This window comes from Battus philenor, unplaced genomic scaffold (assembly GCF_028537555.1).
Source record: "Battus philenor isolate CCGP_79_NKW_IND1 unplaced genomic scaffold, ilBatPhil1.0.hap1 SCAF_3, whole genome shotgun sequence".
Taxonomy (NCBI): domain Eukaryota; kingdom Metazoa; phylum Arthropoda; class Insecta; order Lepidoptera; family Papilionidae; genus Battus; species Battus philenor.
Window position 1 is genome coordinate 4,517,525 of NW_027181693.1, and position 24,040 is coordinate 4,541,564.

The 24,040-nt window shown below is 32.8% G+C and overlaps 1 protein-coding gene across 1 annotated transcript; it reads right to left on the reverse strand.

Moving 5' to 3' along the window:
• Positions 1-10,975: 10,975 nt before the first annotated feature.
• Positions 10,976-13,917, reverse strand: LOC137926784 (carboxylic ester hydrolase-like). The gene is made up of 3 exons (XM_068770484.1): positions 13,709-13,917; positions 11,842-13,106; positions 10,976-11,497 (listed from the first exon to the last, which is right to left on the reverse strand). Exons 1-3 carry the CDS (start codon positions 13,889-13,891, stop codon positions 11,026-11,028), a joined length of 1,920 nt encoding a protein of 639 aa, XP_068626585.1. The 5' UTR covers positions 13,892-13,917; the 3' UTR covers positions 10,976-11,025.
• Positions 13,918-24,040: the final 10,123 nt, after the last annotated feature.

Below are 24,040 nucleotides of genomic sequence, written 5' to 3' on the forward strand. Positions count from 1 at the left end.
TAACACAAATAAGTAATAAGTTATAAATTTCGTACACTTCAACACTTATTACTAAAATGATTATTAAATTAAATAGCGGTAGATCAGTGAGACTAGATTCTCGCGATACAATCTTTAATTTACACTTTGATCATTAATGATATGGGATTGCCATTGCTCACAAACCAATTTTCCAGAGGATATAGACAGCAGGGTCTTCTGCGTACCATAATACCACACTGTGATCGCCAACCCGTCTACCAAGCGTGGCGATTATGGTTGATTATGGTTGATATACATTTATATACCTTTCTTTGTTTTGTGATTTTAACTATTTTTATTACAATTGTGAGGACATCAATATGATTCATATGGTTAATTTTAATTCACGCATGACGCCATGTCTTTTATAACAAAAGTCAACCATATCATAGAAGTCAAGGGACTTAAAAATTAAAAAAAAAACTTTCACAGTAGTTGTACCCGTCGGCGATTGAATCTACAACTACGAATCACAGCCATTACTCGCACAGCTACCATTGTCCCATTATATAGATTACAGAGCTACTTTTTCTTCATCGAAAATAAATAACAGCCGTTGATAGCCTATTATTGAAAATTGTAAGCTATTTTCCATATAAATGTAGACCGATTAAATAACTCGGTATACATTTCTATTGGTATTTTTTGTTTCATTTCAAAAACTGGCATAAAACTCGTACAAGTAAAACATATGCAGACAAACTCAAGTGCAATTAGTTATTATTTTAGTTATCGAGCAAGGCATAATTTTTTTTTTGTATAGATGGAAAATAATCAAGGTGTTCTCTCTTAAACTGAGTGGATAAGTACTCAATATTTTTATTGTTTTAGTCATACCAACTGTAAAACAGAACATTATATTTTCAAAGGTTTCAGAAAGAATATCAAAAATTTAAATACTTTTGTCTATTGTAAGCGTAAACAACCCTGGCCATGATTACGCTAGCTAAAACCTTCAGATGAACGTCAATAAATGATGAAAACAATCAAACAAATTATCGATACTTAAATAATTCTTAAAAAAAAAAAACATAACACAAGGCAAGGCTATAAAGCGTGATACAGTATGATTAGTTGTAGGTGTAAAAGCATTAAAGTAGTAAATGCATATGATAATATGTTCTTATTTAATGTATGGTACACCATATTTAAAAAACAATAGCTTCGTAAATAATAAAGGTTATTTATTTTATGATAATATAGTAAACAAAGTTCAGAAAATTCGGACTATTACGTAATAAAATTAATTATTGATTACTATCTGTCCCCGTAAATTATGCTGGTAGAGTAACAAGCCTGTCGCATTTTAATAGAAAAAAAAACAAATGAATGTCGTCAATGCAGTGAAATGATTAGCAAAAAATTACTCTAACAGGATTAACCTATAGGAAGATGATATTAATAATGTTTTGGGTCAACGCTAATTAAGTTCAAATATAAGCACTTTTTATTAAAAAATATTTCTTTTGCCTAAGAGAAAGGAAGGGCGGGTTACGTATAACTTACGCCTACGCGAGTTAAAACTCCCACCATGTTCCAACTCTGTCGTCTGATATCTTGGTATTAAAACCGCTCACACACACATCCGCGTTCCGTCGGCGCCGGCGACTGATACGATCCCTTTCCGGGAAACATAATCCCTCACTCCCTACTTCAGTGAGAGAAACATTTGCACCCGTCATGGCTCTCTATCGTAAAGATTATATACAGAAACTGAGGGTTCTGGAACGTACAAGTAACTGGATGGTTCGACACCAAGGATTCCCAAGTATTGAAAGCCAGTAAAATAAATGTATTGTAACAAGGACATTCTTTTTCATACCATTCATCCATATGCAGTCCAGAGATTAGTCTTAAGGGTTCCTCTATACTTTACGAAAGCGACCAGGCCTTGGTTAATAAATCAGGCAAAGACAAGCCGGGCACCAAATCATATAATAACTTATCGAAATCTAATGTAAATATTAATAAGATTCTACGAATATTTATTGATAAAACTACAAAATAAATAGGATTACAATTCAATTAATCGGTTCATTATCATTCTGGTAAATTATAGATTAATACATCACAGATAAACATATGATTATTGTAAATTGTCGTTTCTCCTTTTTATAATATTAATTACTCGTATAATATTATTTTTGACGAATTTGTTGTATAGCTGTATTCACTGATAATGACCCATTGTTTTTGGTTTTACGTTTTATTTTACGTCAGATAATATATTTTTAAACCTTATTTTTTCAATCGTCATCTTTCACTCCGAGCCCCATTAAAAAGCTTCGAAACAAATAACGAGATCGACCCGGAAGAGACCGTTAGACGAACGAAAGTACCTAACATAGTCTGCGGATTGGCAAGGAATATCCGTTGGAGTTTTAAATTACTGGAATGAAAACTATAGACAGGCAAGGGTAGCGTAGGATTTCCGTCCACAAGGTGGATAGACGAACTTTTTAGATCTTTGGAAGTCGCTTGATGCAAGCCGCTACAGTCCGGTCTTATTGGGCAATTATGGGACACACTCATGTCCAATAGTGGACGTCTTAACGACGTCTTTACGAAATGATAATGATGATGAGATGACTAACGCACACGACAAAGAGCTGTTGGAGCCTTAAGATTGTGGAGTGGTGATCACGGATCGCAGCAGAATGTAAACCTACAAGGTCAACGAAAGGTACTAGATGCGAACCGCCTCCAAGTAATCCCATTGAAAAATATGAGTAAACGATATACGTATATTCGTAATTGTTGCAGGAGGTTCTAAATAAATCAGACAATACACTTAAATAAAGTGTTGAAAAATTCTTATGTCTGATAAGCAAAACTGTTCTAAAAAAAGGCGCCATTAACAGTGATTTTCATTAAATTATTATTAAGGCGTGCGTAACCGAGCGTAACATTAAGTGAATAAATTTATTAAAAGAAATAAAAAAAACAGTAAGAACCCGTTGAACAGAACGAGTGTTATCAGAAATTTAATTATTAACCGTATGTTTGTTCTCCGAGGCATTGCCTAATTTACATGAATATTGCCTTTTAAGCTAACACGAAAAAGCTTCCGTTATCGACTACTTTATTAGCAATCGTCGGTGGCTTCGAAAAGTTTTCTTGATGAAAAAATGTGGTACATATCTTCTCTGGTATAAAATACATAATTCATTTTAATACATATTTCATTTACACGGGGCCAAATCCAACCAGTTCTATTGTCAAACTAGTTCTTTTTGTACAAACAGTTATACTATTACAATAATAAGTAAATATTTACGTTACAATAAAGCTTTTAATGTTTATAATATGAGCAGTTGTAGTCCAGCGGTAGAAGAAAGAAACTAGCGATGGTAAGTCGTGGGTTCGATATCCGAGATACAATCTCATATAATTTACATTTTGTGTAATAATTATATTAGATTGCCACTGCTCATAATTTATATTTAAGTAGGATGGGCAGTAACGTCTTTTGCGTACTGTAACTATACTGCGATCACCAACTCACCTGCCAAGCGTGGCGATTATGGTATACCTCTTCTTAGATATCTTTGAAAAAGGCTTATGCGGGGCAGTAGGCGTCTGTAGGCTGTAATGTTGACAGCGACGAAGACAAATATCTTTATTCAATTATTAATCATGAGGACGACGCCTCGTCACCAATTGGTATTAGGAAAATAAAAACACTGATCCCAGAACAGCGAAAAACCAAATCAGCACTGTTAAATTGTGATACAGTCTTTATTGAATTTAACTATCAAAGATTATATATATCCCTATATATACATTATATATATCCATAAAGATTATATATTATCCCAATCATTTTTAGTTGTTTTTTTTTTTAATTTTTGACTCACAAATCAATTCATTTTTAATCTATCAATTATATTTTCTAGACGCAACTACGAAAAAAAAAGAAAAAAAATATTTATATATAATTATACAGTTACCTAAGAAAATAGTTATCTCTTTTGAAGTGTACTGCTTTTTATCAGTAAATATCAAGATTTTTCTCTCGGTTATCTTCAAAGTTCCAATGGCGGACGTTATCTCTTTGTGTAGGAATTTTTCAAAGAAACATAGTGCTGCATATAAAAATATACAATTTTTCTTTAATAACATGAAACGTGCGGTAAAATAATAACAAATACGCTACACGCTGTGGCGTAACAATGTATTGTTACCACAAAGCATTAATTACTCCGGAATCACATTAAACAATAAGGGTTACGTGTGATATATACAACATATATAATGTATGAAGAGAATTCGTGCATCGGTAAGTTTTACATCGCCTATGAATAAAAATATTATATGGTAATTCATATATAACATACTCGATTGAAAACTGATCTAAGCTATTCCAAAACTATTACATTTTCTAAATCAATTACATATGACTATAATAATGAAATTGTATATAAACAATGTAAAGGATATATGTTTAATATTGTTATTACTACTAGCAGCCCGATTTAAGGAAACAAATAAATTTAAATTGACGGGTTGTACCAGGCGAATGATTTTTGGAGTACGTTGTTTGCTATATCCATTCCTCACAAGGACAAAAATGTAAAACGTTGAACACGTATGAAACACTATTCGAAGTCAACCTTTTGTCCCGATTTGCCGCGATTATTGTGAACGAGTATAAACAGAATGGCTTACTATTAGAAATTATCCCGTCGTTAATATTATGGATTATTAACTATACGACTTCAGACCTATAATTATATAATTAATGTAATTATATAGCCCGATAAGTAAGGTAATCATAAAGGTTTTTATTGAAATGTAACATATTACAGGCTTATTAGAAACTATATTATTGTAAATATTATCTTCTTCTTCTGTTCTGTCTATCGTCTAGATAGACGTCCACTTCAAGGCATGAGCTTCCTCCAAAGATCGTCATGATGACCTGTCTTGCGCTGAATGCATCCAGCGACTTCCCCCTTCCCGAGATCCTTAACATGTTGATGGTTCATCGATTGCATGAGCGATGTCTTACGCCCACTGCTACTTCAGATGAACAATTCTTCGTGCTTCGTCGGTAACCTTGGGTCCCAAGAGGCGACGTATGAAAGTTGATCAGAACGTGAAGAATGAAAGATTTTGTGATGAGATGTGAGGAAAAGAGAGAAAGAATTATTGAGAGAAGCAATGTGAAAGAGCAATAAAAATAAAAAAATGAAAAAAATATTTACACACTACGCATCGTAATGTTCTTGTAACAAACAAAGCAGAGGGAACAAGAAGTTGAAGTTGTTTCTTAAAATATTACATAATGAGTAAATTTAAAATGTTTCTCTTGAAGTTTACATATTATCTTTTACACATTTCAAACAGCTACTTAAGTTCTAATAAATTATTTAAAATAATGAACGTTGAAGTTAACGACACTGTGTTCTTACTTTCTAAACGCTCTAACTATGTATGTTCAAACTTTTATAATGTCATAAAATGGCTTTGGCGTCAAATCGTAAAATTTCACTTTACGCTCGTTAACAGATCGTAAGAAAATAGTATAGCCAGTTAGGTGATGAATGATAAATTATAAAATAATGACTATTATGAATAAATTATATTTGACAAGTCTTTTAATGTGGTCTGGGGAACAATAGACAGTAAATTTATTAACTTTTTGTTAAATTTCAACAAATATTTAAACATATTAGTTTCTGTGTCTCTCGACATTATTTTCCCACCCTTTTCGAACAGTAACTTTCACGTTTTAAATAAAAAAGAAAATCGATTTTAAATAAACATTAACATTGAAACGAAAGTAGTTAAACAAAAGAACTTACCTATATCAAAGTTAATCATTGAAACAGCTTGCTATTATACAGTTTGATTAGTTATAGACTTAAAGGTTTAAACGGGTGGATATACAGCTTATTCGTCAGCAAAAAGTCAATCATATAGTTATCCGAATTTTGAAAACAGTTTTTCTCACTATTTTATCCTTCGTTGTCGTCGTTTCAGCCCATAAACGCGTACTACTAGGCATAGGCCTCGCCCAAAGATATGTATGAGGGCCCAAAGATATCTATCTATATTAATCGGAATCGCTACGCTTGGCAGGCAGATTGGCAATCACAGTATAGTACCCCTGCTGCCAATCTTCGGAAAACTTGTATATATGTAGCGGCAATCCCGTGTAATGAGTGCACAAGATGTGAATTATATAAGATTTAATCCCGTGAATCGAACCCGCGACATATGATCATAAGTTTCAGTCCTCTACCGCTGGGCTACCGCTCCTCATTTTATCCTTACGCTATTTATTATTTCCGGAAACATTGATTTGAGGATGGGGTGTATCATACATTATTTGAAAAGAAATAAGGTACACACACACACATATATATATATTAACGTAGTTATACGAAATGCAAAAAACTGATGTCGTCTGAAAATTCATGGGCAAAGGTCTTAGAGGACTAGTTCTATTAGTTAGTCGGTACGAATGCACTTGTTTCTTATTACCTATCTTTATGCTGCGCTTTAAACGCTCTGCAATGTCTGAATAATCGTACTCGACAATACCGACTCGATATTATGCATTTAAAAATTACAAAAAAGATCAATTTCACTTGTTTGTAAATATTTGATTATTACTTAGATAGCATATGATATATAATCTACATTTTGTAACGTGGTACTAGAACCATTTTAGAGATAGTAGTGCATCTAGTTAATCCAAAAACTATTTACTACAATCGTTGTCAGTGTGAGTGTGATATTGTTTTTTTTTTTAAAATGACCCCCGCTATTGGGGGCCTCTTGTACCCCTATCTTGTGGTGGGACAGGGTCTTTTTTGGGCATTTCTTTTTCACTTAGTTTTTTTTTAATTCCGTTCTCTGCTTCCATTCTTCACATGATTTTTCATTCCATTCTTTTATACCTCATTTCTTCTTTCTTACCCTTTTGCTCTGTTCGTCTATCATTCTTCCCTGTGTGATATTGTTTACATAATTATGTGATCGCAGAGGTGTGGTACATGTATGTACCCAGATTCAATCCGGTTACGTAAAACGCAAGCGGCCCCATACGTCGGTGCAGAGCGCCTGTAACCTGAACAAGGTGCGAGGGGAGGCAGGATGTGGGGCCACATGGCCCGCAAGAGGCGGCTGAGGCACGGGCGTCTCACACGCCGTGTCAACACGCTCGATTACTGTGGACATGGCGTAACAATTTTTATTTTTTTTTAAATCTTTATAAAAAGTAATTGGTTATAGGTGTATAAGCTCTAAACGGTTGATAATATAGCTCACTTATCATCTAAAAGCTTCAAAAATTTTATACCTACTCCCAAAATATATGTCCCAAAATATAATCTAGTATAAAGTGATCACTATGAAATATGTTGTAATAATTTATAGCTGCTATAAGAAGGTTCTAGAATAAGCTAATAATTAGCCAATCTGAGGGGCACAAATCCTGCTGGTACATATAGTGAAGAAATATTCAGGAACTGTAGTTTAAATAATTATGTGAACTATATTATCATTACGTAATTTATTCAACTATTTATGACATCATTGATTTTTATCCAAGGTCCGTACATTATTTGACAGACATTAAATATACATAAAAGTGTTGACCTTTAAAACTTCTACATCTATATATAACAAACACCTGTAACAAACAAAATAATTGATGCTTTACTGAATAACAAAAAGTAATTTTTTCACTTATTTTTTTTTTCATTACTAAATCGTAAATAAACTGTGATAAGATATTAGGAATTATTATTCATTTCCTATAAAAATCCATAGTTATTAATTACCTTCAATTAGACTAAATATAAACTATAACAATAAGCATAAATAAAAAATTAATAAAACGTAACGATATTAATTTCTGCAAACTGTTTAGTGTAAACATAAATCATTGTTATATTACTTCTTGTAATGTCGTACTTTAAGTAAATATTACTTATTTGAGGATAAATATTATTGAAATGCAATGAAACGCTTCGATGATTTAAAAATGTCCTCGTTTTTCTTACCTCAAGAATCAGTTAGTTTAAAAATCGACGCACGCAGCACGTGTGCGAGGCAATTTCAGCCAAATAAATATGACTTTGTGTTGCATGTACACCTCGACGTATTATTAAACAATTGTTAACTTTTCGATCCTAACACAATGGCGAAGGTAGATTTTATAAACAAGCAACTGTTGTTAGCTCTGTTTATTTTTATCAGACTAATAATTGCTCCATCAATAACGAAGCTAACGATGTTATCTCAATTTAAATAAACTTTTTTAAATTTTTTATATACATTTCAATATCACAGTGACGAGATACTTCTTATTATTTGTAATCATCTAGTGGTCACCAGGTTTTAGTCCCTTCAGTATTTTGTTAAATACATCGCAGATCTACATCTAACAGCTAGATTATATACCATTGCTAGTCAGGATAAACATAGTTGACCGTCTAAGCACTTAGTCAGTGCCACGACATTACACCGACCGATCTATGACCTGTGGATATAACAAAAAAAACCATTTTGTCGACAAAATTACAACCTAATTAAAATAGTGTTAATTATTAGTAAGTTAGTCTTTTGGATGTGCACGGTTATAAGGGATTCCTATCCACTAAAAGTATAAGTATATAAGTTATTAGGTAGTATAGTGAGTAATACAAATAGTATAAATTTATTTATTTTCTCGGTAGACGCTAATTGCAAGTCGCTTCAAACCGGTATTATTTAAAGTATATGGAGTGTCCCATGTCCAACGGCGGAAGTCCTATGGCTGAAAGGATAACGATATTTTTATCATGTTCATATAGTATATGGTATGTTACATGTTTTGTGTTATTTTTCTATCACCTTTATACACTTTTCTACTTGTTATCTGTACACTACTCTAGATTGACTGGTAGAGAATGCCTATGAGGCATCAAATTTGTCATTACACGATGTGTAAAAAGAGTAATGCAGTAAGTGGTGTAAGCCTCAGCATTTTTTTTGGAATGACCGCAGTTCCTCTAACTTTTCCTCACGTTTCTCTCAAACTCTTGCGTTCACCATCAAGGTCCTATTGATTTATTTACCTCCTCGAAGTAAGCTAGATGAAGCTAATAGTCAAGGGAAAAACAAAACAATACATATTTTTTCGTAAACATAACTATTCGACTTGTTATATGTCGCCAAAATATAACTTTGATCGTATTACTGCAACATTACCAAATCTACCTTGCAAAGTTTTTTGATACTATATGCGTTTATTACCTAGGCTAATATTTACAGCTAGGACTCAAACGTTGATCAAAATACTACCTAATCAAAAAACTTTGATTGAGATTTGAAAAACTCATGAATAAATATGAGAAATATATCAAGTCTTCTAAAGCACACCATGGAAAAATCGAGAAGATAATACATTAAAACATAGTTTATTTATGAAATTCTGTCATGTTATGAATTTTTACATAGAAAGAAACATACCGTATGAAGTACACATTGTTTTAATTACCAACGCTTAAAATTTTAATACGCCCACAGCTGCACACTACACGTCACCTCGCTTGCAAATCTTTTGCATTTTAATGGCGCACCCTATAAGTGTTTTACGAGCAATATTAGGTGTTCCTATAAACATTTCTTGCGGAGTGGATATAAAATGAACTGTTTTGTTCTATAAAAAGCTTCTTTTCCTCCTCCTAAATTTGATTGTTTTCCGTTGTGTATGTAATTTGATTTCTTTTTAGACATATTAACTAAATACCTGTATTAATATGTACATATATATGTAAATATAGTGTATAAATTTGTGCACATTGTGATATTAACCGTCAGTCCGCTCGCTCCGATCCACTTGCTACAACTAATTCAGGAGTACGTAATGTCTTGACAAACATACTCAAGATTTTAAGACGTGGCTGTCTTCTTTACAATATAATCTGTCATCGATATTAAAAAAGAAAAAAATTATAAAATTCAATAAAAAATAAAAGCATGGTAATTAAATAATTAATAATGCAAGTAAATTTAACAGTTTTCATGCGTCATTGTTTCAATTCAAATATGACGTGGGTGCTTTCAAGAGGAGAGTGAATAGGCAAGTGGGTTTTACCAGCGAAGACTGGATTATCACAAATCAGATAAGATCGCACTTAAGAACTACTCAACTTGATTCAAAAAAGAGAATATTAATTTCCATAAGAAGAAAGTTTTTTTGCGAACATAATATTTATAATAAAAAGAAGATATTATATTCACGGCCGCATAAAATTAAACAAAACCTGTTTTTATCCGCATGTATTAAAATAATGTAATAATTACAAATGCGAGAAGTATAAAATAGCAGTCTTGAATAGAACTGTTTGTATTTTAGAATGGTTGGAGTCCGTCTCTGTACTCACAAAAGCCTCATCTTGAAAATAAAGTAGTGCATTGCGGATCTAAAAGTGTCCGCATGACATTCAAGTCGCCCACGGTCGCTTGTTTGCATAAACGCATGAGGGCACCACCTGACCTTCTGACCTCCGTATCAGCACACGAGCGTCGTGACCCTACTGAACTTTCATGGTTCATCAGCAGGCAATTTTACACGTCCCATGAATTAGCCTATGTCCATCATTCTTTGATAAATTGCTCAGTATAATCAATGTTTAAGATTATACTGATAATATTTCCTATCACAACACCTTTACGCTTATTATCTAACACATGTATATTTTTTTAAAAGAAACAATCAACACACTAGAAAAAGAAAATAAAGACATAGTACTTCCCATAGTTTTATTACATTTTCACTATTAGTTTTATGTAGAAATATAAAACAACCTAACTTATGAATAAATGTTTTAAATTAATAATTTAATCTAATAAAATTAAATAATAAAGTGTTTTTATAAACATTTTATCTTTATGATGATAACATAAAGTATATTTAGTATGCATTTCATTAAAGAAACACAATTAAATCATTTTTAGTTAGCGGATAGCTTAAAACATAGTAGTCGTGTTTCTACTATGATAAACTTAAGATATTATTTGCGACATATGAAATTTATTTAATAATGCATAAAATGATATTATTGTGAAAGTTAATCCGAAGATCCTTGGTGGTGAATTATTGCCTTCCTCGTCATCATCTTCCTCACCACTTCCGTCTACTTCGCCACTTCCCTCCTCTTCTCCACTTCCTTCTTCTTCCCCACTTCCTTCCTCATCACCACTTCCTTCCTCTCCTCCGCTGCCTTCCTCTACAATGATCTCATCATCTTCTTCATGTCTTTCTTCTAATTTCCATCTTCCTTCAGCGTCAACAAAATATGAATTGTAAATTTGGTCCCAAAATAACAATGTCTCTGGGTGGGGATTCACTAAATCTATTTCTAAGCTTCCCTCCCGATCTTCATCAACTTCTTGATCATCAAGTATTCTCAAATAATTTGCGTGCGTCCTATTATATGGTTTCCATAATACTTGAGAGAATTCTGTTTCAGGATTCCTGAAAAAATGTACCCCTATTTAGAATTAATTTGCAGAGTATGATTTTAAATGTACTCTCAGCAGTAACCGGAAAAAGTAAAGTTGTAAGGGGCCCTGAAAGATCAATATGAAAAACTGTCTCATGCTTAAAGTAGACATGTCCAATTTACACAAAGTGTGTCATTTTGTATTTATAAGGTTACCACGAGGTTATTACGCAAAATAAAACATTTCTATCTGTGCTTGTTTTACAGCTGTCAAAATTTTAAATTACAATTAATGTCACAATCTGTCAACGAAAAACAGCAACCGTCTGTTATTAAACGTTTGAATGTTGATTTAACAAGAAAGTATCATACTTACCCAGATTTAGCAAAGTTTGTCCAACGTTCTACTAATATATCGCTTACAGCTAAATCCATTTCTGGTGGTATAACATCTGTCTCACGGTAAAACAAATAACCCAGTTCTTCCCTATGGGTTGCTCTATCAAGAATTATTGGTCCCGCAACGGATTCACCTAAGACGCCTTTGTATGAAAACTGATACAAATAAACTGGATTCGTAGACGTATTAGCGCGTAACCTAGCTTCTCGTAATGCTGAAACTGAAATCATTGTATCGCCATGATACGAAATGAAATTATTTATTTGAGACATATTAATAGCCTGACCATGAAAATAAAACGATCGGATCGATTGTAATACTTCTAAACCTTGTTCATCTTTTTCTAAATTTAAATCTGGTTGTACAAAATTATTAAATGACTCTTCCATTTTCTCTAGCCAGCCATCCTGAAGAGCTTTCTCAAGTCTTATTGTTCCTTCGTTATCAACGAATCCAGTCATGAACGGTACAGGTTGATAATCACCTTCAGATATTATTACATACGGAGATTTTGTCATAAAAGGCTCGACATTTTCTAAATCCTCTCTCTCTACGCACGGAGCGAATGCCAATGAATTATCAGTTAGATCAAGTTCATTAATAACAGCCATAAGAGCGGCAACACTAGTAGTTTTAAAGGCATCAGAAAGGGACTGGATATCTGTGATAGTATGCCCAAGAGCTTCAGCAACTTCTATTGCATATTTTAAATTGTCTCGTGTAACTGCCCAAGGAGATAATGCTGTTCCACTTTGAGCTATCACTTTACTTACTAATCCATTAGCAATTGGCGATAAAGATACTAAATCAACTGCAGAGGCCCCACTGCCATGACCAAAAAGATTTACGTTCTCAGGGTCTCCACCAAACTTAGCGATATTATCTTTCACCCATCGCAAACCTGCTACTATATCTTTTAAACCTGCATTTCCTGGAGCTGTTTCAGTTCCGAGGCAAAGAAATCCAAAAATCGATTCTCGAAAATTCAACGAAACAACTATCACGTTACTGTCCATGAAATTTTTAAAAGATAATTGCCGTTCGTAGATCTTGTCTAATTCTTTGCCTTTTATCCATACCATAACAGGTAAATTCGCGGTATTATTAACTATTGGAGTGAACACATTTGCCACTAAGCAATCTTCTGTACCTTCATATCCTAGACCCAAAGGTCTTACACATTTGATATCTTTTCTATTTGCCACAAAGTCACTTTGAAATAAAGGAGGCGGGGAGGGTGCCTGTAATAATAACATAAAAAATAACATTATGTTTAAAAAAAACATTAACATTGACAAATTCTACAACTTATGTTTATTATTATAAACTTTTATTACGCATTATTTAACAGCAATATATGCAGTTAATCACCAGCAGTTATCATTAAACACCAGCAAGAGACAGTTATATAACAATTAATTATTAAAACATCATAACAATTAATATTAAAGTTTGTATCAGGAAGTAGGAAAAATTTAAGAAAATAAAACTAATAAAACCGTTATACTTTTAAAATAAGCATGTTTTATTTTTGTGAATCAATTTATGTTAGTAAATATGCACATACTTTTCCATGCGTTCGATATTCATTTTCCAAAATGATAAAAGTAATAATATCATTCATTACAAAAGGAGGTTACAATAAAACTTATTGTAACCTCCTTTTGTAATTATATAATGATTAACATCGCTATCAAATGAATGCTAGTAGACTAAACAGACATTCTAAACAGCAACAAGTAAGGTATTTCTTTCCCAGAAATAATAAACGCAAACATTTTGCACAATTAAAAAGGTAAGCCCCTTAAAATCCTTTTTTAAATGAAAAAAATTAATCGCAAACCTTAAATCTATTCGTGCCTGATGTGGAATCTGCGTATGGTATTCCGTGAAATTCAAAGTAATCTCCATCGTTAGCGACAGATCCAATAATTGTTCCCTGATCGATGACCACAGTAGGATCTCGGAGTATTTCATCCGAAGCACCTATAGTAACTAATGAATATACAAATAGTAAAAACAACATGATGTACTTGACAATGCTGTCTTCTACGGTACTGTTCTACGAATTGATTTAAAAAAAAGTTTACATATCATCGATAAGATGAGAGATAAAAGTGGTATATTGACATATGTCTCATTTATCTCATCCGCAAAATCTTATCCGTAATCAATGAGGATAGACAAGCACTGAAATATATAAGAAAGAAAGAAAATACGCTAAAATATTCTAAATAGTAACATTATCATTACTTTAGTCAATTTAGAACGAATTTAATGTTATTTATTTATTATATAGTAATTAATATAGCATATCCAGAAATTAATGGTTTCAGAAATAATAGCGTAAATAAGCGTTGCAAAAATTTGGATTCGTACAAATTAATTATTGTTTACTATTAGTCCCAGAAAAAGGGGAAGACCGCTTACGAGATAGGAAGACGATATTTTACGACGATTTTCTAAGAGGCCTTCATCCGCGGAGGGGTTCTTGTAGTAAGAAAAGGACCAATATTTAGCCACTTCCGCTCATGCAGTGGTAGTCGTGCAACAAAGTGCACCGCCCGCCAGCCCGCTAATAAATGCCCATGTGGCAAACAATGCGAATTACACAACCACTACCGCTAAATCACTCAACACGTGTTTCACCCCTCCACGGGGCATCTTCATGAGTTATTTTACACCGATTAGTGCCAAACACAGAATGTGTGTGTGTACAGGGTTCTTGTAGATTAAAGAAAAAAAGCTAGTTTAACAAGAAACTAATAACTCTGTCTGTCACTTTTTTTCTACAATACATTAAAGGCTTTATTATTATTAGCCCCAGATAGCAGTGGTAGCCCGCGGGTTCAATTATCGGGGTACAATTTTGTATAATTCACACTTTTTGTATTAATCATATAGGATTGCCACTGCTTACAAAAAAGTTTCTAGAGGATGGTCACCAGCGTCCTCTACATAGTAACGAACAACGATGACTAACCTTCATGCAAAGTGGTGATTATGGTATTTTCCTCAATGAAAAATCTTTGGGGTGGCTTTCGCCATGCAGTGGACATCTAGGTGCTGAAACTACGACGGAGAAGATTTATCCGTGAAGACTTTATACTGCCAGAAGTTTTAGGCTTATCAAATTTCATTAGAATTTCAGAGTAATTACTTTATACGGAATGATTGAAAATAGTATTAAAACGTTTCTGCTAAAAAAATAATTATAAATTAACACCTTTAACCATTTACTTCTATGATTGGTTAGGTTAGGTTAGGCAGTAAAAGGTTCCTGTATATACAAAGAATAATACTGTTTGAAACATTTGTTACTTTTGTCCGACCACGGCTACATTGTATTAGTTAATTAAAAAAATATTTTAATGTCCCGTACCAAAATTTGAAATAAGAAAAAAATAAAACACATGAGGTAGATACGTGTAAAAAATAGGTCATTGACCTTTGTACAGATAAATGTCCCTCAACACACGTTTTTACACAGTACTCTAATGCAATTTATATTATCTGTATAATGAGCTTTAAGTTTATTATAATAAGGGTCTAGTGTTTTTGTGTCGCGAGTCTGATTTTTTCACTGGTTCCCTTAGAGGGGGTGAAGAGATCCACGAATCAAGGGGGCGGGGGTTATGAAATGTGCGCCACATCTGGTTGCGCAGGATCGAGACATCTTCATGAGAATTTCTGATTCATTGGTTTTTATCATCTCCATGTCTGCTGTTTTATATAATTATCAAATCTACCGCTTATTATGCGATGATTCATTTTGTACTTATTTTCAATGGAAAGTTTTTTTTTGTAATAGATTCTCATTTAAATATTATAACTATAATTTTTGATTATTTTCACTTGTTATCTTTTACAAGTTTTGAATGTAAAATTATAGTTTCCGCAATAAATAAGAAGTACTTTATTAGACGGATTAACGAACAATCGATGATATGTGATCATTGCCGCCATTTTAGAACACTAAGAATTAGCACGCGGCATTCAAGTCGAGATCACTTGAGAATTTGCAGGTACGTTACTGATCTTGTAAATTGAATTCGTTCTTGTACTCCGCATTAGCATGCAAGATACTAGATGCGTTTATTTGTCAAACACAACACAAGTATACAATTATTATTTATTATAACCAACTCTCTTGACAGACTATCTATGACTATAGCTATATAATGGTAACATATTTCAAATATAAATAATATAATGATAAATAAATAAATTTCGTTATGAATAAACACTGACTGGCACTGAACATATTTTTTTATATTTTAATTTAGCAGCCCGTGTAAGTTGAAAGCGAGATGTCAATCATACTGTTTCAATTTTAATTTCTTTTTACGAACTTTTACGAGTTTAAACGTATTTTTTTCATAAGAACCCTTTTAAAAGGATTACAAAATTTATTAAAAAGGAAGTACAAATTGGTAAAATCGTTCTCAAGTTTTAGTATGACTATGAGAAATAGCGATTACTGTTTATAAGTATAGATCATAATATAACGATGACAAAACGATTTTACATTTTAAAAAATTGATCCATCATTTCTCTGTTGTTACGTTGATATGTAGTTATAAAATAAGTTTGTATTTCATTTATCTATACATTACTAATACATATATATGCTATACTTACATTCTAAGAAGCAAAGATAAAACTTATTTATGACGCTTCGACATTTGATTTGAAATAGTATCATATTTATCGACAGGGTTCTATTAAGAAAAAATATATCAGAGAAAAAGAACTAGATTAAATTTTGTATTAAAAAAAACAGATAGAGATTTACGCCAAATAACATACATATAGAGCGAGTAAAATCGAGTTTATGGTGTAAAAAGTTCAAACTTGTTAATGTTTATTATGTTTTTCAGCAAAAATCTTTAACGCTTCAAGCTAAATTTCATAAAGCATAATGACAATTAAACTGCGCGACTGACAGTTTGCTATTAACTTCTTGCGACTTGACATTTCGCTTTGAATTGCACACATTTGACAGTTCTCTTGTTTCTATTACAGCCTCGTCGATCACAGAGCTCGAAAAGCTAAAAAAAACTATAGTTGACGCGTTGCTAATTTATGTCGTCATTTTTTACCGATCACAAAATTTATTTACTATTTTCAAATTTAATCTCTAAATCGACAATTTCTACTTTTTTATAATGGTTTAACAACTTCTGACTGTTCAAATCTGCTAGAGCATATTAAAGAATATTTAAGGATAATTAATTTAAATTTTCAAAAAACGGTTTTTGTTACTTTATTATAATTTGGCTATTTATTCTTTCTGAAACCATTGAATTTTATATGAAATATAACATAAATTATTTGACAGCAAATTATCTGTACATTCACTCGTTTAAAGCTTTTATATCTATAACCTATCACCCTGTAAGGAGAGATAAGTAACAATATTCTTCACAATTTTTTTTAAATGTTCAGATTTGCTAATACATTACTATACCTATCGGCAACTTAAGTTATCTACCATCTCCCGGATTGTATCGGGATGCGATGGTCTGAAACATGTGTCGCACCACGTGGGTCCAAAGCAAAAAACTATCAGATAGAGGCATTGAATATCACTAATACTGCTTAGTTAAAATGAACTCAATCACCAGTGCAGAGAGCTCTTAATATGTTAATTACGTATTATACTTATTACATTTATACATATAACGTTTCACCTTGTGGGAGACTCCAATGGGACAGGCGAAAGGTTAAGCATTATGCGTAACATATTGTACACGAGTCCATAGACAATACGAGAGTGTGCCATGAAAATCTACATTTCAGCAAGAATATTCGTATAGTTATTATTTTTTCAATTGAGATACCTTACGAAATATTTTTAAAAGACGAATGGTTGAATAATATTTATATACATACACGAAGAAATACGTGTATATATACGATTTACAATACAAAATAAACAATTAATTCATATTAGTTAAATCATTTTACGACTACGTCTCCTCTACCTGAGGAGTATAAATAGACCATGGGCTACATGCCCTGGTTCAACATCTAGGGCTATATTCCTCTTATAGAGTATGGGTTGTATTCCACCTACAAGGATCAGGCTATGCTCTACCTATATGGTCCAGAAATATTTCTCCAGATGTTTACTTACCGGATCTGACGTGTCTTTTCCAAGTGTGTGAGTAAAAACAATGTTGATTAACTCATACAAGAATGTGTCACTTTCCGGGAATGTAACCAGCGACCTACGGGTGCTATTTACAATACTATACCACCCGGCTACCGCTGCTTGTTTTAGTCATTATAATTAAATACAGTACAATATCATTAAGAAATATAGATTATATTCAATGACATTACGAACTTTAGCTTTAACTATATTTTTTATTATTTATATTCTATTTATTAATATTTGGAAGTCGATTCTTATTTATTTATGTAAAAAAAATACATTTTCATACATATTTTAACAAATTAGCTCTTAAAACAGATAACGAGCTTTATAACTCTATGAACATTATTCCTTAATGCCATTAAAATATCAAACTATTTTGTATTAACGCCATAGTTTATTTTAATTACTAAACAAGTTGTAATAACTACAAAAGAGATCGATTACCTTCGTTAACGGCGTTTAGCTAGAAACTTACAACTAAACGTATTTAGTACATTGATATTCCCTTGCTTTCAAAGTTTTGAAATAGTATAATGTAGCGAGTTTATAATTATTTTAATTACCAAATCGTATGATAACCCACTCACGATATTAAGTCGCCCAAAATTGTCTTTAGCTATTTTTCAAACAGGAAAAAAGAACCTACACACGAGCTACTGCGAGCTGGTTTCCGCAACCAAGCGGCACTGAGCTAACTTCGCGTCGGGCTTAGTCTAATCCAGTCAATACAAACTCCTTGAGAAATCTCACCAATCCTTTTAGGTCTTGGGCGACCTCGGGGAGACACCTCGTTGATTTTAGATGGGCAGCCTTGTAGGGTGCTAATGCCGTATACCGATGAAGTACCTGAGCAACAGTCACGTATTCTTCCCGACATGGCCGGCCCGGCATAGTGAACTGTCCGTAACATCTAAAGCAAGCAGAGGTTTGTTAGAAAGACCACAACTAATAAAGATCCTTGCCACTAGATGCAGTCGGAGTCGCGGTAGGCATATCCTTTGCAGCGTGTCGGCTCTCCTAACGGCTTGTCCATCTCTCATTGTATTGACTTCTAGTATGCTCACTACACACTACATCTTAGCTCATATAAAGCCACGCAGTGACAGAAATTCCAGCAAAAACAGATTACTGATCGAAACACCCCCCTCCCCCAAGACAACCCCTCAAGAATTTCTCTTTGTCGATCTTCATATATTTTATTATCGTTTTTGATTTGCTTTTTGTAAATTAAAATAAACCGCTAAATGTGTGGTTGGATGCAAAACTCGAAAAAGACGAACAATAATGTAAACTTTTTCATATAATCCTTAAGAAACTGGGAAGGTTCTTATGAAAAAAAAAAAAGAAATGTTGCAACTTATAGTTTGACAAAGCCCGGATTAAAATGAAATAACTAAAATTTTATAAATATATCAAGCGACTGTCTCGTAACCCGACACGTGTTTATTATATATATATATATATATATATACATATATATATTTAATATTTCTTAATATTTCTATATATATAACGTATCTACAAATATCTTACTATAAATTTGAATAAAGAACATTTGTTAACGATATTTTAATAAAAACGAGTTTTTAGGGTAAATGGTCTTTAATTTTTATTCCATAAGGTGACGAGACAAGCATACCAATAATTAGATGGTCCGCCAATCCCAATGACACTGTCCAAAGTTTTGAAATTCTAAATATTTCACATTGACTCTTTTTGTTCGCCATTTTTTAGATGTAAGATGAACCCTAAGAACCAAAGCATATTGATACATTTGACATTGGGGTAGTAGATTCCTCGCGGCCTGGCAAAAAAAATATAACCGTAAGTTACTGTTATTTTCTAAAAATATAGTAAATTGACATGAAATGATTACCTTATTTTTTATCATACAGATATTAAAATCAGTGTTTATGTACCGTAACTTATGTATCGTAAATAACACGAAATAAAATCTTCATTCTGTTATTCCTTAAGCAGATAATTTATTTATCCCAATTGATCATTATTATACTTACAACAAAGTATGTAAAGTTTTTGGCTTGTCTTTGGTGATTGTACCTAAATTTAAATCACGGCTTTCGAAACTCCTTTGTGATCGACCACTAACTGTGATTTGCTGATGAATTTCCCTTAAGGTCCCTGACCATATTACATTCATCGTGTCATCATATCGATTATTTATTTGACCTAAAGCGAATATTGGTATATAGCGGTTAAGGTTAAAAATTTTCCAATTTTTTGAGAATCGTTCATTAAATGTCTTACATTTTGAACGACCTAATCGAATATAAACGAGTCTTTATTTTTTTTTTAGTTTGTAGAATTTTCCAGAATCTTAATAGAGTTTCCAAGAGTTCGAAAACTCAAGATCTCGGCGATGCAATCGCTCGCGGCGCGGACGCGAAGTGCCCGTGAGTAGCTGTTCTATTTTCGTCCTCCCCTCGGCGTCGGCGCGTGCGCCACGGGGAGATTTGCTCGGAAGAGTTTAATGCACTGAAATCTCACCGCTTGTCAATCTTTATATACAACTGCATGCTCTTTTGAGACGAGTATTTCTATGCACGCGGTAGCAAACGAAAACAAGGTACTTACGTATGATAATACTAAAGTAAAGTAAAAGTACCTGATAGTCCATTTCTAAATATTTCATAACCAACCAGATTCCTTCACCGGTCGTATTTAGGTAATACTGGATGCATTTTTACATTTGTTAAATACGGAGCAACCCACAACTCTCTTGGATAGCTAAACTTACGCTTCAAAATGGTTAGTCGCGCCTCATTTATATATTCATTTTAGCTCGAATATTCCCAATCTTTAAATGTAATCTATTTGCTTGCAATTGTTTCTGTATCTAGTCATATACCTCTCTGTAGACGAGCGTGTCTTCCTCTGAAAGCGATCAGATGCCTCCTATAGTTTCGTTGCGATTTGTGTGTATCGCTTCAAACACTTTCCTAGTTAATACAAGTTGTTCCGAGTGAATGTCGACCCAACAATAAAAACACCACATTGGTCGTAAACAACATGGTTTGTATTCAGAAAATTCAAAGATTCTTTCTGTGGCGATACGACCATTTGTGGTTCTTAATATTTCTTAGAATCTTTTTCTAGTCGTGATTTTGGGCACTACACATCCATACTACACTTCCCTGGTTACGCTTTCCTTAGCTAAGCTCTTACTTCTATTTTTAGTTGCAACATCTACTAGGTTAAAATTCTCATAATTAACTTATCAAATTGTGATAACTTGAATTTCATTTGAAGGTTGAGTTTGAATTAAAATATAAAAAATATTTTTTCCTCGTAATAGAAAATAAAGCTAATGTCCCACAATTAGGATATTGATTGTATCTATATGTAATATGTCATTAAAATTTACAAATGTTAACCAACATTATCATATTTGTTAAATTTGAATAATGATCAAAATAATCTTTTGAATTATTTAACATTTGTACCTCTTGTTCATGTGTTAAAAATCGTATAAGACTAATAAGTACGTGCTGAATAAATAAGTGAAACAAAAGATAGGTCCTTTAATTCAATTGATCTAAATTTCAATTAAATCTATAAAAATACCTTAGAATTGCGACAGTTAGATCTTATAGTGATTTTTATTACATAGATACGTAATAATATCAAAATGAAATGCTTTTCATTATAGCATTGTAGTCTTAATTATTTATTTAATCACATACTAAGTGTCTCAAGGCTCGGGGATAGTTATTGCCTTTTGACAGATTTATTGCGGGCACCGTATCAAAGAGCTCATGAAAGTAAATTGTCAGGCGTTATTGCCAGACTAAATAGAGAGGGTGGCTGACATATGGGCGGAACAGATATTTGTATTTTTTTTAATAATTATATATGTAATATATATATATGATTTTATTTATTGTTTATTGTTTTAGTACAGATTTTATTGTAAATTTATTATCAAATTCCGTGACCAACCGAAAAATGTCTGGTGTTAATTTTTGCTATATTTACTCGTTTTTACTGATGACGGCAACAATTTTAAATCTATTCATATTTTTAATCATGTCTTTACTAGATAGCCGTGTTTGACATGGAGCGAGATGTGCCAAGCCTTGATCTCGTTACAGCTCTGACTCCTTAGGAAGTTGATGCTTTCTAAAGAATTCTCACGTTAGATCGCGTTTTCAAGTATTTACACAGATGCTTCTTGAACTAACTGGTTCCTTGATACGGTACCTTGGCTTGGACTGTGACTCAACACGTATGTTATTTAAAATTTCCGGTGACCACGTTGCAGCAACCCCATATGCTGGTCGATCAGATCCAAACATCTCTCGATACCATTATAACTAAAGCAATATACACTGCCGAAGACCGGCAGATACGAAAAATATTGCAGGACAAACTTTCCAAAAAGAATCACGAGTATCGTGATCCTGAGATACGACGCAAAGCGGAGGATTGTTTACAGAATTAAGAGTAAGGATAAAGCAATAATAATTTGTGTAACCAAGGAGAACATGTGACTAAAAACTTTATTGTCTTAATATGATAAATTCATATAGATAACATTGCATTTCTAATATATGTAAAACCTACATTAGAAATACAATATTATTTTAAGGGGCTTTTTATTTTTATGGTTTGATTAATTACTTTACGTCCGATACACGCGCATTGCAAGGTAAAGTCTCCCACTAAAGATCGCGAAAATGTCCGATCTTGCGCTGCCTTGAGTCTTGGTCTTTGATGTTTACTTAGTAATAAACGATAAATATTTTTATGTTAAAATATCTGAAAAAATATATTGCGAAGCTTCAAATAATTACAAAAGTTTTATAAACCATATAAATATACCTGAAAAACTAAGTATAATAAAGTACTTACAGCGTCAATAAGTTATACAAATCGTTCGATTCGTAAACCTAAGTGGTTCATGTTTACAAGCGAAAATCAAATCTAATCATAATCTTCATGTAGAAATAGAAATCGTATTTCCTTTCTAATCACTTCTTACCTTATACCTAAATCTTCGATACAATTTCCTGTAATCGCGGCTAATATTTCAAACTTAATATTAATTAAATCTAAACTCTATAGTAACAGCGTAAGAGTGTTTATTCAAGTCTTCCTTCTCACTACTGAAACTACAGATGGACTTTTTTGCTCAAAAGTAAAATGAACTTTAATTTTATGACTCAAGGTAGATTTTTCAAGGGCAGATTATTGAGTGTTATGAAACCCATCGTGGGTGTTTAATGGTCGAACGCTGAGGCTTGGGGACAGCTGTCGCTCCCTCGGGTGCGACTAAGGGTTTTGTTTACAGCTCGCTCTAATGACGAAGCTCTTAGTATTAAGTATTTTTTCTCGACATATATAATTTACGTAGGTGTTTAATGTAAAACATTTAAAAAAAAGCTTATATAATGCTGACCTGTATGTTTTAAAAACTATTTACATTGAACAAAAGTGATTAACTGGAACATATTCTGTGTGGATTCTTGTTAGACTTGATGTTGACTTGTGAATTGGCAGTCAATGTCCAATAGGAATTAACATCATTTTTTTAATTCGTTTATCATTATAGATAAAAGTTACAATTTTCAATAGACGATCGCATAATAAACCACTCGGATTTATGTTTGTGCTAACAAGTTGACTTGCACACTCACTGGCGCCCAAAAAAGTTTTTGAGGATTTCGCGGGTTTAAGGTAGCCTAAGACCTCTTTTCAGGTAGCGAAGAGAGCTCCCGGGGGTGTTTTACCGCTCAGGCATTTCACCGGATTGGAATTGTTAACAGCCTCCAACAATTAAGCTCGTAACGCCCAAGAGCTTATTTATTAAAATTGAGTATAGGCTGAGCGCTTTTTGAACTGTCCCATCTCCAATCTCTTGAATCTGTAAATATAATAAATCAACAGTGATATTTCAACAAAGAAAAAAAAGACTACACATGCAATTTAAATACAGGTTAATTAGACGCATACGATAAAGTATATAGGTAATAACATACTACACATCTCTTA

What these genes read in the sequence shown, in the direction of transcription:
- LOC137926784 (XM_068770484.1), bottom strand. Translation starts at nt 13,891, where the DNA reads ATGTTGTTTTTACTATTTGTATATTCATTAGTTACTATAGGTGCTTCG. An exon ending in CAGGCACGAATAGATTTAAG is followed by an intron (nt 13,107 to 13,708) that starts GTTTGCGATTAA and finishes TTATTATTACAG; the next exon opens with GCACCCTCCCCGCCTCCTTT. An exon ending in ACAAACTTTGCTAAATCTGG is followed by an intron (nt 11,498 to 11,841) that starts GTAAGTATGATA and finishes ACATTTTTTCAG; the next exon opens with GAATCCTGAAACAGAATTCT.